The following is a 17,500-nucleotide window of genomic DNA, read 5'->3' as shown; positions in this document are numbered from 1 at the left end:
TTCCACAGTTCGGCTCGCATTACCGATATCATGTGGGCAGGGACGGTCTCCAAGCCGAGTGTGATCGCATCTGTTGTGTCAAGTGAATTCAAGGCTTGGATGCAAGTCAGGTAGACCCACACATCATCAGCACCACAAACTAATGGCAACTAAATGACAGACAGACATACAAACACACAGACAGACACAAAAACACACAGGCAGACACAAAAACATACAAATAGACACACAGACAAACATAGACACAAACACACACACAGACACACAGACAGACACACAGACATCCACACAGACAAAAACATAAACACAAACTAGCTGTATGACAGCTAGTGTGATGTAATTTGGTTCTTGTGCTTTGTGAAGTTTTGTGTCATTTTTAGGGGTGATTTTTCATTAGCATAAAAATGTGGGAAGTACGTCGTCTGCTGTAGATCCAAACAAATAGCGTACTACAACATGTATGAATGGTCCAAGACAAAGCGTTGGGTCCACAATGTAATACATGCACCTAACTGTTACAGTTACATGTGACAGAGATGGCATGATGGCATGCAACAGCGACGTGTGTGTGTGTGTGTGTGTGTGTGTGTGTGTGTGTGTGTGTGTGTGTGTGTGTGTGTGTGTGTGTGTGTGTGTCAGTCGCGTCTTATCAAGACACACACGCACGCACGCACACACACACACACACACACACACACACACACGCACGCACGCACACACACACACACACACACACACACACACACACACACACACCTTGTTCTCGCTGTGTATCCGTTTCCTCCAATTTCTTTGACACATCTTCATCATCACTCCTACACACCAGAATCTTACTGTCCGACTCACACAACACGGTGACACGACATGCGATCTAGATCCTCATGGAAACGATAGAGGGCCTCACCCTGATGACGAAGTTTTGGGAACTTGCTGCTTCTGACGAGGCTTTTTATCCCAGCCTTTCTTCTGGCCTTTCGTTCCCTTCTTCCTTCCCATAAAAGATTAAATTGAGAAACACATAAACAAGTTAATTTCAACAAGATAAAGTGGGCGGTACACATAGCATACCCCTTAACGTGCGTTACCTAAGGTCACTCTATAGAGTGTACAGTACAGTACAAGTGACACGTACTCAGCGGTACCGCATGGCTTGTTGTCTATTGCTTTCTTTCATGATATCCATTCCTGTTGCAAACGCTGCTGCAACTGTTTCGGACAGCATACCAGACCTCATCGACTCATTGCAGTTCCGCAACTTCGACGTCGTGCGACTCGACCAGAACTTCACGATCTCGACCATTTCGTCGATCTACAACGAAGGCTACACGTACATGGGTCAAGGCAGTTCGTCGTTTCACATCAACGGTCTGCCCTACTTGTTTGAAGTCAAAACGTCCGACGTCAAACCGAATGCGAGCACAATCGAGGTCAACACCGACTTTCCTGGCAACGATTACTTGCACGTTCCGACATCGTCGAGCATGGAGAACTACAGACAGTGCGAAGCTCGCTGCGACGGAGACGAAAAGTGTTTTGCTTGGGTGTTCGAGCCGAAGAGCGGATGCTATCTCAAGTCTGCGGTACCGCCGAGAGTATCCAAAGAGGGTGACATGTCGGGCTGCAAGAAAGGCGTTTTGGATAAAAATTGTGGCAACGCCAACGTAACTCTATCAAGCCCACCGTCGGGAATGCGTTCTGCGGTGCCCCTGGGAAGTCTAGGAGGAGGAAATATGGAGCTGAGAGCGGACGGACGCCTCCCACCCACCCACCCACACACACACCAACAGAGCAGACCAACCTTTTGCAAATGAGCGGCAGACAACACGTTTAGATGCCGCCGGTATAACAAATCGATACAACAGTAACCGTGACAATAAACAGAATTCACTCTGGTGAACAGAAACAACAGTTTGACGTACGCTGAGCATGACACGCAGGTTAAGTTATCCGGGACCTATCTTTGCGGCCACGTGCTTTAGTATGATTGCGGTTCACGCAGGTTACAATTTTCTTCGTTTCGTTCCCAACTTCCAGACTTATAACTGTTTTCTTAAAGGGGCCGGCTATCACGCGTACGTTACAGACTACATTTCTGTATGCAAACGTGCTTGTCGTGAGGCAAGGAGACTCTAAAAGTTTGCATGGTACAAGTGCTCGTGTAGGTGATTTAGCTATTGTGACAGGGACTACAAGCAGTGCACTGACTGGTGCCTGCAGGGCAATTGAAGTTTTGGAGGTACAGCTGGCACACGTGTTGCTGTAAATGGTACTAGGTATAAATTGAAAGAGTACGCGCATGCGTGGAATAACTTAGCAAAAACTTAATTATTAATATCAACACGAGAAACATTATCGCTGTGAACTGTATATTCTACATGATGCAATAAATTATTGGGATTTGAGTTGTTGCAATCATTCGGATATAATTATACTGAACGCATTCTAGACCGAGTCAGTGGATAACATTGGCTGAATTCTCATATGTTAAATTCATGTTTATAATTAACCTTCAAGTTGTTTGTGTCATCTGCTTAATTAACTGGCAAAAAATTTTTGATTGATTTTATTTCAGTTGAACAAGAAGTCATGTAAGCTTTAACATTTGTTATTGGTAAGTGCAGGATGTGAGCTAGCTAGATCATTTCTTTTCTGGCTATGTTGTAATTAGCAATACCAGACAGTAGTTCAATACAGTGTATTACTGTAATACATTGTGTGAGTCTGGTTCAACACTCAGGCCAGACCAACTAAATTTTTTTATGCTTGGATATTTGGACATAAAACCTAGACAAACCGATTGAAACTAAAATAAAAAGTAATGATCATGTGACAATTTTAGCATGTGCAGTTTCATTTTGCAACATACAAATGTGAGATAACAACATGGACACTAAAACAAAAAATGCTGCAGAACAGTTGCTTGACCACATGCACTGTTAACACTTGCGGAGGCATTAATATGTAGTCGTAGGATGTATATACTACCAAGTCATTTACAGCGAGCATGATATCATTGAGCATGCACACATTAAATTTTATTTTTATTTTTGCAATCTCAAAACGTACGGGACTGGCGAATCTGAGCATCAAGAAACGTAGTTGGTCTGGCACATTTTCTCTTATTAATTAAGAGTGTCCACAATCACTCGCATTTAAAAATGTCTACAATCACGTGCATATAGTGTATTGGAATATGTGGTGTATGTTGATATGTAGAATGACAGTTGCACTAATGCCGGTTTTGACTTCAATTTGAACTTGGAAGGAAAAGTCGAGTGCGATGCAAGTATCATGACTGGCGACAGCAGTTTTGGAGCCATTGGAGCTGTAGCTGGTACGAATTCACTGATACTATTGCAAACGCACGTTTTTGCATTTAAAAAATTGGCCACATCCTAAAATTATTTAATAGTTAATATGTGTCATCAAAATGATGTCTTTGATATATAATAGGTGTAAAGAATCCTATAAATGTTGCTGCCAAACTTCTGTTGGAAGAGAGGAAAGGCACAATGTCACTTGGCCGAGTAGCACCATTGTAATGTACGATTCTTGATATTTAAATGCTGGCAAGCTGACTTTTACTGGATTTGAAGGTTTCTAGTTGGAGATGGAGCTAGACAATATGCAAAATCCTACAGTCTAGAGATAATCAATCCATCGGACCTCATAACAGGTAGCTCTCTTGCATACAGTGCTAAAATGTTTTGGTTTGATATCGATATTATATGATGAGTGTCGTCAAGGAGACTCCATGAGTTGTTATTTGAAGTATAAAAAGGCATTAGATGCTGCAGAATCGATGTCCCAAAGTCCCGTGTATCATTGCAAACCTGATGGGTTTGCCGAGGTTTGCATTAGTTCGGCTGTTGCTGATGTTGTATGTACAGTATGTGTGTGGACGTGTGGTAGAGTGATCACCGACTTGATACTGTTGGTGCTGTATGTGTCGACAGTCGCCACTGCATGAGTGCTGGCACATCGAGTGGTGGAATTCTACTAAAACTGCCCGGACGCGTTGGTCAGGTAAACTCCACATGGCCAATGCTAATATACCGTGTGATATAAAGTTGATGATTGCTGCCCAGGCTGCTGTGTTTGGAAGTGGTTGTTGGGCAGTTAACCCTAATGACGATGACGACCATTTACCCGGTGTAGCTTGCAGTTCTACTGGCGTCGGTGAGCAGCTTATAAAAGCTCTGATGGCAATGTCGTGTGCAAAGGCAGTTCGGAAAAAGTTGAGCAATGCATCTTGAGCTATTATCGTCTCATTGAAAATGATCTCTCTGTAGTTCACATAGTCCCGCGGATGCACTGAAACATGCTTTTTCGGATGCTTTTGTGGGTAGGTGTGTGTTCGTTCATGCAAGTGAGATGGTTTATGTTTGGCTGATGTTTTGAGGACAACGTGACGATCACTTGAGCCAAGCCGGAGTGGTACTGTTGCAGTATGACTCTCCAGTAGCAGGTAACATGTTTGTATGATGCACGAGCACATCATGTTGTATTTCACTGTGTTGACTGCATGACAGAACTGCTGTGGATACACTCCACACAAACAATGTGCATTGGTTATATGTCCATTCAAGATACAAAACCAAAGGTGACTTGATAACAATTTCTCTACCACACCTTTGTGGCAAATTTTCTGCTACAGGCATTAATATCAAAAGGGAAAAAGGGGTCACTGACAATTGGTGGTGCAGTCAGACGTCTACAACCTTCATGTCTGCAATAGTCTTAATTGTAGTTTATTAAACAATAGTGCAAGTCATTTTCTATATTTCTGTGATGGAATGATTTTAATTATTTCATTGTTGAGACTGTTGCCCATGCCAATGTACACATAAGATTGTTCTGTGGTTCGTGGGAGACTTCTGAAATGAATAGAAGTAGCCAGTCTATCGGGCTCATACTGTACCTGTACGTGAGCTGTGTGAGCTCTCTGAATGGTCCAAAATCCCGTCCGTGATTGTGTGCATGATATAAACCATAGATACCAAATGGCATCTATCACCCTGTGTCAAACTGCCGAGATACTCTACTGTATTGCTACTTGCACTATTCATTGGCATGTTTCAAATTGGTGTTGCCAGCAACGTTCTTTGCAGGTCTGACTCTTCTAATCTATCTAGTCTTGCTCAGTTGTCTCTATCACTCTGTAATGTATATGTCATGTGCAAAGCGCGGATACGGACAAACCGTGGCTAGGGTTAGAGTTAGAGTTAGGGTTATTGTTAGGGTTGCATGGTTTGTATTGGTAATCCATAGTTGGTACAGGCAATCCATGGATTGTACCAGGCAATTCATGGATTGTCCAAATCTATGCTTTGTGCACAACATATACACACTGTTCTGCAGGCTCTAGTTAGTGAGTCTGTTGTATCTGTCTACCGGTCTATTCAGTAGTCCACTTACAATCTGCCTGTCTATGTGTAATAGCTGTGCCATTCGAAAAATGTACAGCATGCACCACCCAGCTAAACTGTGTGTTCTTGCAGGGGCATTAATCTCAATAACACACTTGCCCCAATTCTCGATACAGCCAGACCTCATTATTCCGACGACGTTTGTCCTGCTGGTTTCTGTCGGATTATCCGTACAAATCCGCAGTGAAACACATAAATTGGTTTCACGTGTACATTCGTCAGAAAGTGAAGGTGTCGGATTATCGCAAGGTTGTCCCCAGCATACAAAAGGCACAGCTCTCCGCCATGCTTTGCTGCATGAGTAGGCAGTGATTAGCTAATGGGACTTGTATTTGAAGACCAATTAGGACAAAGACTGTCGTATGATATAAACTTAATTGTAATACAAGTACTCAAAGATCAACATGCAGTGGTTGTCAGCACCGCCCACTATATGTCAGATCTGATTGTAACATGCAAAAGAGTTCTGTAGATTCTAGCCCTTAATCCTGTCCTACGTACTAGGTTCTCAGCTTATTGAGGTCTGCAAATTTTCCACGGGCTGTGAGGCTTAATATAGCTATCATGTGGTCAAGAACAGTGAACTAAGACAGAGGGAAACTTTCTTTAAAAATAAACCACTCTGTTCCTTTTTGGCCTGAGCATTCCATGACAACAGTTTGTGGTCATGGAATGTCAGTGTAAGCAAACCTGCATCAAAGCTTTCATGGGGCGGCATCCGTAAAATCGAAATGGGCATGACCAAACCTTTTGTGCAGCCGTGATCATAACAATTGCCGCGGGACCTTCAAAACTCTTGGGGACTCCCTGTATCGGGTGTCAGAATAACAAGGTCTGACTGTACCCATGCTCTTTAAACTTCAGTAGATCTGGATGCTGTTTACATTGTGTTGAATAAGCACAAAGACAATACATGCCATTGATGACATGATGCTCTTGTTTGGCCGTGTCTGTGTACCTAGCCTAATCCACATAATCACCACCTCACTCTTCAGCCCTTTCTCTGGTCATGGAGCTGCAATGGACATTTCACTCTGAATTTCCTTCATAATCACTATCATCGCCGCGCACATGTCCCTGCAGCTAGAGTAGCCGCAGTACTTGCTATCAATGAGCTGCACGGTTCATGTTGCATGATATTATCATAGAAAATAACAAATGCCAGTCGTCCAAAACATTGGTCAAGCACTACAAATGCAAGCAGTCTACCAGCTAATACAGGCAACACAATACCAACACATAGTTTTATCTGTCTCACTCAGACAATAAAGTTGCAAGTTCCCATGATAACGTTTCTATACGTATGGACATGCAAGAAAGGCATCCATAGTATTTAGATTCTAGTCTGTATTGTGGAGTACGTCAGTCTCCCATATTCCAGTCAAAGGATTGTACGCCATTTTCCACACTGTTTTCTGTGACTGACCACATACAAAATTATTATCTAGCTCCAGTGGAACCTCTCCGTAGTGTCCATGGAAATGGACACGAACTGTTGCTTTGCATGCTGCTCCTACAATTAAGTCATGCACATTTTGTCTTTTTGTATCAATGGTTTAAGGCTCATATGTGACTGTACCTTGTACTGCTTTAAATTCCAGCTCAATTGGTTCTGAGTTGACTTTCAGATGTGTTTTCAGAACGGCATTTTTCTTTGAAAATATAGCCACTTCTATTTCCTACAATGTATAGACTTCTAATACTCAAACTTCAAAGCTGCATACACTGCGTGGACCAACTTGAATAAATGAGTATGGAATGTCTGATGATTCGTCCAGCCCATTGATGCTGACAACATACCTCCCATGTTCCTGAGACGGCTTGCTTGTAAACTGCAGCCGTCTTGGAACTTTGAATGGTGGGATTTCAAACTGGAGTTTCTAAAGATTTCGACGCAACATAATTTGGACAGCTAGACAGCAATACAGATATGTTCACACCTTGGCTATTCCGACCATAACATCATCGCACTTTGCATGGATTACCAACGAAGCACAATCATCCAGAGGTGTTTGCTGCAAACTAAACAAACACACAGTCTCTGCACAACGGCAGAAATCGATGAGATGAGGAGTACCAACTTGCAAATAACTAGCTTTCCCTGTTTGGCCACTTCTTCAGGAACAAGAGCAGCAGGAGTAACTCGAAGACTGGAACCCAAGACAATGCAGAGATCAGCCTACGCGGATAAAGAACAAAAAAGTTATTGACACTTTTTTTAAGTTTGAGTTGTTCGTTTGCTGGAGACCTTTATTGCATGTGAGAATGCCTTTCTCAGCTCGTTCTCAGGAAGGTTTTCTCCAAAGTTGATGATTGAATCCATCAGTCTGCCATTACAATCCGGATCGTCACACTGTCGACCTGTCACATGATTAAACACTCCGAATGCAGTCCTATTAGAAAGTGTTCAAAAATTGGTACTCTTGTGAAGCGATATACATATGACATACTACCTTGTTTCAAAGTCTCTAAGATACTGTCGATTGCACTTCTCACATGTCTCTAAATTCGTGTTGCCGTGCAATTCGGCAATTTCCTCTGCAGAAATTCCGCTGCGACGATGCAGACCATCTACATTCTGAGACACCGTTGCTTTTACTAGCTCTTTCTTATGCATCTCAACAATTGCCATGTGTGCTGCCGATGGAATAGCCTAGAAACAGACACAACTGGTATACACAAAATATAGACGAGGACCAACGGCTTAATAATATCTACCTTCAACATGTTAACTGTTTTTGCAGTTGCAGGTCGTGCTGCTAGATTCGCACGTAACTCCCAGACTCCAGGTCCGGTTTCCAAGACAGTGTTCATGCCACTACCCGCTGCAGTGGCTGGACCAACCTTGATTGACTCTTCTACTAGGTTGCTCAGTCGTTCTTTCACTAAATGTTCAAAAATGTATGGATGAGTAACAATTGTAACAATCTATTTATACATGTACAGTCATTTACTGCATTCAGCTCTCCTATCTGCTTCTTCCTTCTTTGCTGCGGTTGTTGGATATCCAACCCCCTCTATATATCCAAATCAGAATTGAGCTATTTACGTATGTATGTAAATAAACTTTGTGATTTGCCATTTTTCTGTTTACCTCTGACTACAGCATCAACGGTAAATTTGTCTCCAGCCCAGCAAGACACAAACTGCTGACTTGGGTCGCTTCCTGCGGGAAGGTCAAGAGAATATGATGCCTCTGATGCAGAACGACACACGACTTTGACATTCTTTGTATTGAGCAGATAGATTGCTTTCATCTGAAAATACAACGGTTAGTAGTTTGCAAACGGCAGATATGCCTCACATCCCGTCTTAGCTGTTAATGAAAATTAATCAATAATTATATGTCTGTATTAGACTAACCATCTGTTTATTTATATGTTTGTCCATATTTTGTTTGTCTGTCTGTCTGCCTGTGTGTCTGCCTGCATGCCTGTCTGTCTGCCTGTCAGTCTGTCTGTCTCTCCCTTTATTGCATCTATTGATATACCTGAGTTCTCACATTCCTTAACACCAATCGAAAGTCATCACACGATTCAATAGTAAGAGTCGGCAAACTCACGCCAGGAGCTACTATCAATCTAGTATGACTGCTTTTCATTACATCCTACCAAACAAATTTCAGAACCCAAATGCATTTAGTTCTTACAGCAGAATTTAACCACTTACAACAGTCCCAGACATTAAACCATCATTTAGCAAAATCTCCACTTCATCACAGCTATCTGTTATATAAGAAGGAAACAATGATTTGCAACTGAATTATATTGACTGAGGTAATGTGAACATATAGTTTTGATTGGTTACACTAAATCAAACTACTGTCGATCGGTTTAGCTTTACTTATTTACCTGCTGCATTGGGCTGATGTTATCGCATTAATTAATTATATCAAGACACTTTTGAAGACACCAATAGGTGTGATGTTTTGATCAACTGTATGCTACTCAATGCTTCTGTCATTGTCATACTCATCAAGCAATAAACGCAAGTAGGATATACCCTGAAAGAAGAAATTTGTGCGGGAGAAAAAATCGTGCGATTTTGTGCGATCACAAGCCCATCGCACACAATAAATTTCACATATATTTTTCCTTGCGCATGATCTTATTGCACATGGCCTTATTGTCGCACAAATTAATTCCGCACAAGTAGTGATGTTTCTAGAAAAAACAATTTTTCTCCAGCACAAATTTCTTCTTTCAGGGTACTTAATTGCATCACCTGTCATTTTGGCTATAACAATTGCACCAGCCCTTGTGCATAAGTCATAGAGAAAATTGCAATGTGTTATAGTGGAAATTATATTGTCAATGTGTAGTTTCAAAATCAGTTTGGTCGAAAGTTGGCCAACGTCGATAACCTAGCTGGCCACTTAATTTGTCAAGCACCAGATACAGCAAGCGAAAATTAATCATCATGCATTGGGAGTAAGCCATGATTACTTACTCAAGAGAGTTAGTTAATTGTTTATTAACAGAACACTTTCTAGACAGCCAGAAAGGCTATAAATTATCACTTACTAGCAAAGGAATTAGACAACTACCAATGAATTGAAATTTAGAAAGCGTACCAACAATGAGTTTTGCAGTTTTGTCCGGCAACGTCACGGTGCACTGACGGCACTTGTACAAATAGACGACTTCATTCTTCTTGGCGCTCACCACAAGTTGCTCTCCGACCCTTTCTTCCTATATTCAAGTGCAATGAAGGCAATTAATTAGCTGAGGGATGGTGCCAAATTCACGCAACGTGCGCTAGCTACGTACTATACAAATCTACAAGACTGACTCAGTGTGCCTACCAGCAGTTGCTTCGAACGGCTAAAGATGCTTGACATAGCTCTCTTGGACTTGGTGCAGTGAGTATCGTTCTGTCCTGTCCTGTGCCTTTATAGACTCTCCACCTTCGTCATTCCTTTCTGCTGTCTAATTTATACGAGCCCCCGGTTGTAGTGTTGCAGCATGTTGGTACCCGGATGTGATTACGTTAGAACGCCAAGTTGGCAATAATTGTCATAGGCTATTATTGTTTCATGCTTAATTAAATTAAGATTGGAATAGCAGTGGGCCTGCGGATGCACAAACAGTTGTTTGTGCAAACTTTGCAAATAGTTCTAGCTACAATCCTAGCTAGCTAACAATTAATCAATTAATAAAGACAATTAGTCATGCAAGCTGGTCTCGTGTATCCACGAATTCGAGCTGATGACGGAGTGGCGGATCAAAATCAGTTTGACAGTAATTGTTTGTGCAAACTTTGCAAATAGCTCTAGCATGACAATACTAGAGAGTTAGTAAGCAATTGGTCACGTAGATCTTCTTGGCCTAGGTATGCATGCAAAAAATAAAGCAGTAAGGTCTCCTTGGCATGCAAGTAGATCCAGATATATCGACCAACTGATGAGAGAGAGCACGGCGGGTCACATCATAACAGAACTAGAGATGAAAATAGACAAGACAGAATATTAATCCTGGACAATCTTTATCTTTAGCTGTGAGTATAGACTGGTCTGCTTCAATCGGTTGTCAGACTGCAATTAATTATTTCAACTACAAGCCCGTCAAGTACAGGATACAAAACGAGATGAGCCATGCCATTTTCCCTCAGCACAACAAGACTAAATGTATTATTAATTAATCATATATAGACATGCTACACAGGAAAAAGACAGGAAACCAACTGTGGTGTTAGTTCAGTTCGTTTTGTCGATGTTATCAGTTTCTATGTGACATGGATAGCGTCGAGAATTTGTGGGGGCACTGTGACCCATGGCCCCGGTTCGGTCACCTATGCACATTCGATATCCATTAATCCTCTAACCTAAAAGACATCGGTGGTAGCTACAAAAACATGCATCTTCTAGCCCAGAAAGACGCAACTGGTTTCCATTCTATATCAAATGTATTAGCTGGTAGTACTCAGAGTAGGCATAAACATAGTAACGTACAAACGCATTCAAGGACATTGTCAGTTTACAGCAAGCAATACTGTACGGTACACAACATAATAAACCTACCAGTAGCAAGTCTTGCAATAGACCAGGGTCAGCTTGCAAGTGTACATTCTATGTAGAGTGTCACACAATTTCTATCCTAGAAAATGTATGGAATTGCAATATTAGATCTATTCTTGACCTATACCAAAGTATTTTGTTATATATGCATTCCTCTGGCTGCTACATACACTAACTTTGTCTGAAGACAAGTCAGTATGGTTGCAATCACTGAAGTCTCTAGAGTCCCCTTTTATATTTCCAGTTTGATGTATTTGAATGCCGTAACTTCTCGGTATCTTTATCTATAGATGCTTCTGCAGTTGTCCTCTGTAGACTCAGCTTGTGTTGGATGAGAAATGTCCTATCCACTATAACTGCAAACTACATGAGCTATATACCTACATACCTCACATGATTGGTTTTAAATACTTTCTGTAAGAAACAAATTGACAAGAAATAGGGGCATTTCACAATGTGCACATGTGTAGCTTTCAATTCCAAACAATGAAAGCATAACACACTCACACACTCACTCACTCACTCACTCTCTCTCTCTCTCTCTCTCTCTCACACACACACACACACACACACACATGCACGTGTGCGTGCACACACACATGTGCACAACACAAACCATAGATCAAATCAGTGGGTAAGTTCAATAATTGAAATTTAAATATGTTGATATTTACGCGCGTAACATTTCAGTCACTATGCTGTGTTTACCAGTTACATATCTTTGATGCAAAGAACTTCTCCAAAGCTACTGCACACTGATAGTAGTCAGTATCTGAATCATTGTATGTCATGCAGTTGTTTAACATCCGTGTCACATCTGCTACAAATAGTTTTCGACTCACATAGTAGCCAGACCTTATTCGTTGTCCAATGGTTTGCAAATCTAACAGATAACCACTCAGACATGTGTAAACACAAAGGTCTAAACACTACATTTACCCATTGGAAATCGTATGATGTCATAGTAGTCTGGAACTTCTTCTCTATCTACAGGTCTGCGGAATGGCCAAGTACGTGGATGACTCTAAGGAAATATATTAGTTGATGTAAATATTGACACATAATTATAACTCTACTGATTAACAACAACATTAGAAAAGATAGTATTAATTAAGATGTCTGACCACAGTACTGGGTCTCCACTAGTCACAGTCAACATAAATCGTTTACATAAATAGATCTTCTGGTAACATGAAAGATTACATTTTGTTTGAATTTGCAAATAATCTCCAGAGTAGCCATAAATAAAAGATATATAGCGAGACAAAATAAATAAATAAATACATAAGGCAATAACTAAAAGTTCATAATAAAAAATAAATATTAATAAATAAATAAATAAATAAATAAATTATTGAATAAATAGAATCACCTTTTTGTCAGTTTAGTTCATACTAAGCCACAGTATACTACGTATAACCTGTAACTCCAGCAAGTTGATGCTATTATAGAGGCTTCATACATACCACAGCAAAGAAATTAAGGCAACACAAGCCCAAGCCAGACATTTAGTACTACACGTTAAGTCACAGATGACAGACAGACATAGATATAGTGATAGACGATCAGACAGTTTTCAGTTATGTTGCACTCAAAACACAAGTGATGTTGCCTGTGTGGAGTACTGTATGTCCAGACAACCATGTTCATTGAACACTCACAAACACCATTTGCCGACAAGTCTGAAGAAAAAATTTGTATTATATTCTCACCTTGACCTCATTGAACATTTGTCTGATACGTGATTGCAAAGCTGCAGGCTCTTCACCCACATATTCAGTGCTACAGTTTTTCAAAAGTGAAACACCCAAATACAATTATACAATTTCTATCTAAATACTATATAATACCTGTGACTATCAGGAGGCTTCCAACCTGACTCCACTACAAGAAACACGTCAAATTTTACCACATCAGCTCAATTATCAACTACATAAACTCACAAACACCAGGAATGCTCTCAATTGGTATCTTTCAAACTTTGTGTTTGAAGCATGTCAGACCAGGATAAACTTTCTTCTTTGACCGCTTCTTCTCAATCAGTTCATGCAAAACCTGACAGTCAATAAATACATTCAACGTGTTTCATTGAGCAAATGGGTCCAGCCAGCTAGTGTAACAAGACTGCACAAAATTATTCATTGGGTCACCTCCTTTTGTCGTCTTATAATGATAGATAGTTGTGTGTGTGGAATAGCAGGGTTCAATTCACACTAGGCAATCACAAGGAAACAATGCTACAGACAGACAGATCAACTTGATTCATATCACAAGGCTCACTTCCATCAAAGTAGCCCCATCGTATTCTTTTATGTAACCATAATATGTAGCTTTGGGTAATTTTATTTCCCTTGAAAAGCCCTAACATAAAATTGAAAACCGACAGTTTTCTGTACTGTGTGTGTGTGTGTGTGTGTGTGTGTGTGTGTGTGTGTGTGTGTGTGTGTGTGTGTGTGTGTGTGTGTGTGTGTGTGTGTGTGTGTGTGTGTGTGTGTGTGTGTGTGTGTGTGTGTGTGTGTGTGTGTGTGTGTGTGTGTGTGTGTGTGTGTGTGTGTGTGTGTGTGTGTGTGTGTGTGTGTACCTGCTTCTTGAAGTACCCAATGGCATACTCATCAGCATAAGTCAGAAAATGGTACACCCCATATCTAATGCTGTAGTCTTTCAAGTGATTCATCATGTGTGTACCATACCCCTGAGAACAATGAATATTAAAACTATCAGTAAATGTGAATTCCTACAAACACTGTCGCGATCGACATAATGACTTATCAAACTCTATTAGCATATAACTAGAGTATTTTACCAAACAATTCCCCACCGATTAATTCCCTCTCCTGAATAATTCCCTTATCTCAAATACAGTAGATCTCCGCCATGCTGATATGAGTCCCATGCTAATACATGTAAAAAAACTACACAGGTGAAATTCCGCTAAAGATGTGCTTACTATTGCATCATCGCAATGCATGTGGCATGATCTACAAAGCCAGAGACTGAGCAACAAGACTGTTCCTCTTCAGGACCTTGTAAGAGATGATATAGCTAAAGATCTAAGACATGATTTGCTGTCATCATTCCTCTAGGCAGCACACTAATGCAATAGCCTTGCAGAGGTTGGTGTTAATCCAAATCCATGGTGGAAAGAGTTGCACAAACTGGAGATCATGTGACCTACTGGAACAAACACTAAAGATGATGAACAACTGCTGGTAATATTTGTGTAAGTACTGGTAACTCTGATACTAACAGTGACTCACGGGTGTTCTAGATGTAGTAAGTCAGGTTAGTAACTTAAGAATTAGTAACTGAGAGGAGTTGTAAATACTTGATAGAGACCTCATTTTGATGCTGATTTTGCCCATCTACTAGATCAATTCTATTATATCTGGCACCGTTCTAAAGTCTCTAGTGTCAATGTCGTATACGAGCTGTTGTAAAACAAAGCCACCAGAATCCATGAGATTATTCCCTCCTCAACTAATTCCTCCTCTCAAATAATTCTCCCTTGGCAGCACCAAAGAAATAATTCCGAGAAAATTGTTTGGTCAAATACGGTAGATTAGATTTGGAAGAACATACATATGTAAACTAAAAGATACAAAGTCAGGCTGATACAACAAAAATACACCAAACACTCATGACTTGTGCACACTGTGATATAATTTGTACTGTGCCCCAGGACAAGACACGTATAACCTACAAATCTAATGTTGAAAACTATTTTGAACAAACTCAATGATTGATTAAACAGTATTTCTGCGCATTTAGCTGCATGCCGGTGTAAGCGGTGATTACCAGAAACTTGCTTGTCAAACTCTGGTAACGATACCGGCATGCTGGTAATGGCAAGGGAGCAACTACACATACGTGGTAATTCTACTACAAGCGCACGCCGTAATTTGATTCATTGATCTAGACTGCAGCTTCCCCAAAGCCCAGCTACAAAAGAGAAGAGTTGAACAGCCAGAAGGTACGAGAATGGATCTTTGCAGTGTGGCAGAAGATTGATACACAATCGAAAAAGCTAGCGGTAATACACATGTACGACAAGCTTGGTGGAACAAAACAAAATTTGCCAAGCAGGGAAAGTGGAGTGTGTCGTCAGTGCGTACAGGATCAGGTTTGAACAAGTAAAAGAACACACAGGGTTGACATATGATGAAAAAGAGGAGGATGACGACAGAGAAAATCAAGCATTATAGGGTAGATTAGATACTACATCTAGATGAAAAAGTATACGTGTTAGTGTTTATTTTTGTTAGTTCAATCAATATCTAAGAACGGATGCAGCACAGATCTATGGGTCCTGTCTACAGGGAGGTTGGTCATATCACCTCTCTTTCTCCGGCATGCCGATATACCCCGAGGTATACCAGCACTCTGGTAATCCCCGGCTTAAACAGGCATGCAGCTAAATGCGCGGACATACAGTAGATTCAGGAGAGTGCAAAGTCATACAAATACATCAATGTTTAATTAATTAACGTGATTTGTGTTCTACAACACAAGCGTTCCATTCCATCAGTAATCTAATTACCTTGACTTGTTCATTTGATGACACGGCACAAAAGACAATCTCAGAAAAGCCTTGACTGAGAAAGGTGCGAAAGCATATCCCTCCCACAAAATTGTTTTCCTTGATCAACACCATTGATCGATGTTTCCTAACACCAACAAGAGCATTCTAGAGCACATACTCTGAGCACAGCAGCACTGTAAGCTAGTGCAGCAATAGAAGCATGTGCAGTGTTAGCATGTGCAATAGCAACAACACAATAAGCGTAGCCGACAAAAATCTACGATTTGTAGAGCTCGTGGAAATGCCCAGCACTTTTATAGCAGAAAAGTCATTCTTTCAACTTCAAGATCTCACGGTCTGTAGAGACAGACAGACAATGCACGAAGAAACTCATTACTTTACGGACTTGCACCTGTGTGCAAGGTAACAAATCATCAAACACAAGAAGCAACACACATGTACAAACTACAAGATGTACATTATGCTTGGATGACTCACGTGTCAAAAACAAGCCGAGTAATGTACTCCTGAGGCATGCGAGGCAACTGACGTGCAAACACATTCCTGAGTTGAATTAGCCACACAAGATGCTGCCGACGATCCACCTCCTGTCGTGGCACCGGCAGAAGACCAGAAGAATTTCCAATGATACGAAAAGAAATAATACTATGTCTCTCCTCTTCTCTTGCCAAATCACCCCGAGCTGTTTGAGCTCCATTCCCTGAGGACTAAACCAAACAAAGCACATACACACAATAAAAAAGCAAGCACACATAACGGCACTGAAAGAATGACAACTTCTGGTCCAAGCAACTCATCAGGATCACTTGTTGTAGAGATGACCTTAGCCAAGATGCATGAAGTTTCATTGTCCATGCCATAGGCGAAGGAAGCCTCTGCTGAGTGGGGGGGGCACAACGGTTTGTCAGGCCATAGAAATCCAAGAACACTGCTAACTCTATGCCTAGGAATACTAAGCAACATAAAACATACTTAGATTTTACCAAAATAGCTTAGTCTTCTTTCATTAACGTCTCCACGGTGATGACCAGCCAAGATGACATGGATAACGGAGAGCATTTTGTGGGGGCACGTGCCCCCACGGCCCCCCCAGTTCCGTCGCCACTGCATGCCTACGGGAATAGCATACACAGTCATTCACACAACATTGAATATTTGACTTTAGACCCCACTATCGAGTCTCATTCGTTTGCTAGGTGACACAATTTCAGGTGAGATGCTACACTCCTTGTTGTGCTCTTCTAATCCTCTAGTCAATACGTCTTCTATAATGTGATTACCTATTAGAAATGAATTCATTTTGAAAGACTGTAGTTGGTAATGATACCTTCATTTCCTTCGGTCAGTGAAACATCCAATATACTTGCAGACGGTGCAAGTTGTAAGGTTTCAGGCAGGGTCGCATTGGTAGCTGATGAGACACTTGTAGCTGCAATCAATATACATATCATTACAGATAACCAACTAACACAACCAAGATGTTGTAAAGCAAAAATTGTCATTTGCATTTAACTT

General features: G+C 41.0%; 4 protein-coding genes across 4 annotated transcripts in view; 1 reads left to right on the top strand and 3 right to left on the bottom strand.

The window, feature by feature from the left end:
- Positions 1-1,275, bottom strand: part of LOC134185213 (uncharacterized) — a 12,543-nt gene extending 11,268 nt beyond the window's left edge. The window contains exons 1-3 of the mRNA XM_062652995.1: positions 905-1,275; positions 757-815; positions 1-149 (exon numbers count right to left, since the gene is read on the bottom strand). The exon at positions 1-149 is cut by the window's left edge and continues 16 nt beyond it. Of these exons, the coding sequence (XP_062508979.1) occupies positions 1-149; positions 757-815; positions 905-1,061 (365 nt within the window). The 5' untranslated portion in view covers positions 1,062-1,275. The remainder of the gene's footprint in view (positions 150-756; positions 816-904) is intronic.
- On the top strand, positions 1,146-4,738 carry LOC134185212 (threonine aspartase 1-like). The gene is made up of 12 exons (XM_062652994.1): positions 1,146-1,713; positions 2,000-2,118; positions 3,217-3,334; positions 3,454-3,538; positions 3,597-3,676; positions 3,747-3,850; positions 3,913-4,026; positions 4,089-4,237; positions 4,293-4,345; positions 4,403-4,468; positions 4,533-4,603; positions 4,658-4,738. The coding sequence occupies exons 1-12, from the start codon at positions 1,146-1,148 to the stop codon at positions 4,736-4,738; spliced, it is 1,608 nt and encodes a 535-aa protein (XP_062508978.1).
- Positions 4,739-6,607: 1,869 nt separating this feature from the next.
- On the bottom strand, positions 6,608-10,377 carry LOC134185882 (uncharacterized). Its single transcript, XM_062653766.1, has 12 exons — positions 10,234-10,377; positions 10,003-10,120; positions 9,099-9,154; positions 8,920-9,036; positions 8,524-8,686; positions 8,384-8,446; positions 8,274-8,314; positions 7,511-7,608; positions 7,370-7,451; positions 7,169-7,309; positions 7,009-7,108; positions 6,608-6,942 (listed from the first exon to the last, which is right to left on the bottom strand). Exons 1-12 carry the CDS (start codon positions 10,267-10,269, stop codon positions 6,770-6,772), a joined length of 1,188 nt encoding a protein of 395 aa, XP_062509750.1. The 5' UTR covers positions 10,270-10,377; the 3' UTR covers positions 6,608-6,769.
- A 1,022-nt stretch (positions 10,378-11,399) lies between these two features.
- Positions 11,400-17,500, bottom strand: part of LOC134185211 (histone acetyltransferase KAT2B-like) — an 8,049-nt gene continuing 1,948 nt past the window's right edge. Inside the window, 15 exon segments of the mRNA XM_062652993.1 lie at positions 11,400-11,801; positions 12,154-12,328; positions 12,385-12,469; positions 13,158-13,227; positions 13,296-13,329; positions 13,389-13,500; positions 13,596-13,658; positions 13,726-13,806; positions 14,027-14,137; positions 15,983-16,109; positions 16,463-16,692; positions 16,748-16,937; positions 16,997-17,097; positions 17,153-17,250; positions 17,313-17,414. Coding sequence (XP_062508977.1) covers positions 11,789-11,801; positions 12,154-12,328; positions 12,385-12,469; positions 13,158-13,227; positions 13,296-13,329; positions 13,389-13,500; positions 13,596-13,658; positions 13,726-13,806; positions 14,027-14,137; positions 15,983-16,109; positions 16,463-16,692; positions 16,748-16,937; positions 16,997-17,097; positions 17,153-17,250; positions 17,313-17,414 — 1,592 coding nt within the window. The 3' untranslated portion in view covers positions 11,400-11,788.

This window comes from Corticium candelabrum, chromosome 10 (assembly GCF_963422355.1).
Source record: "Corticium candelabrum chromosome 10, ooCorCand1.1, whole genome shotgun sequence".
In the NCBI taxonomy this organism is placed as follows: domain Eukaryota; kingdom Metazoa; phylum Porifera; class Homoscleromorpha; order Homosclerophorida; family Plakinidae; genus Corticium; species Corticium candelabrum.
The sequence above is the reverse complement of the archived record's forward strand: the minus strand, read 5'-3'. Positions and strand labels throughout refer to the sequence as shown.

Excerpts from the sequence above, each read along its gene's own strand:
- LOC134185212 (XM_062652994.1), top strand. The coding sequence starts at position 1,146 with ATGGCTTGTTGTCTATTGCTTTCTTTCATGATATCCATTCCTGTTGCA. Across the intron at positions 3,851-3,912 it reads AACCTGATGGGTTTGCCGAG|AGTGATCACCGACTTGATAC; the intron begins GTTTGCATTAGT and ends GACGTGTGGTAG. Across the intron at positions 4,604-4,657 it reads TTCAAGATACAAAACCAAAG|GCATTAATATCAAAAGGGAA; the intron begins GTGACTTGATAA and ends TTTCTGCTACAG.
- LOC134185882 (XM_062653766.1), bottom strand. The coding sequence starts at position 10,269 with ATGTCAAGCATCTTTAGCCGTTCGAAGCAACTGCTG. Across the intron at positions 7,109-7,168 it reads TTCCATACTCATTTATTCAA|GAAATAGAAGTGGCTATATT; the intron begins GTTGGTCCACGC and ends TATACATTGTAG. Across the intron at positions 6,943-7,008 it reads GGAATTTAAAGCAGTACAAG|GAGCAGCATGCAAAGCAACA; the intron begins GTACAGTCACAT and ends ACTTAATTGTAG.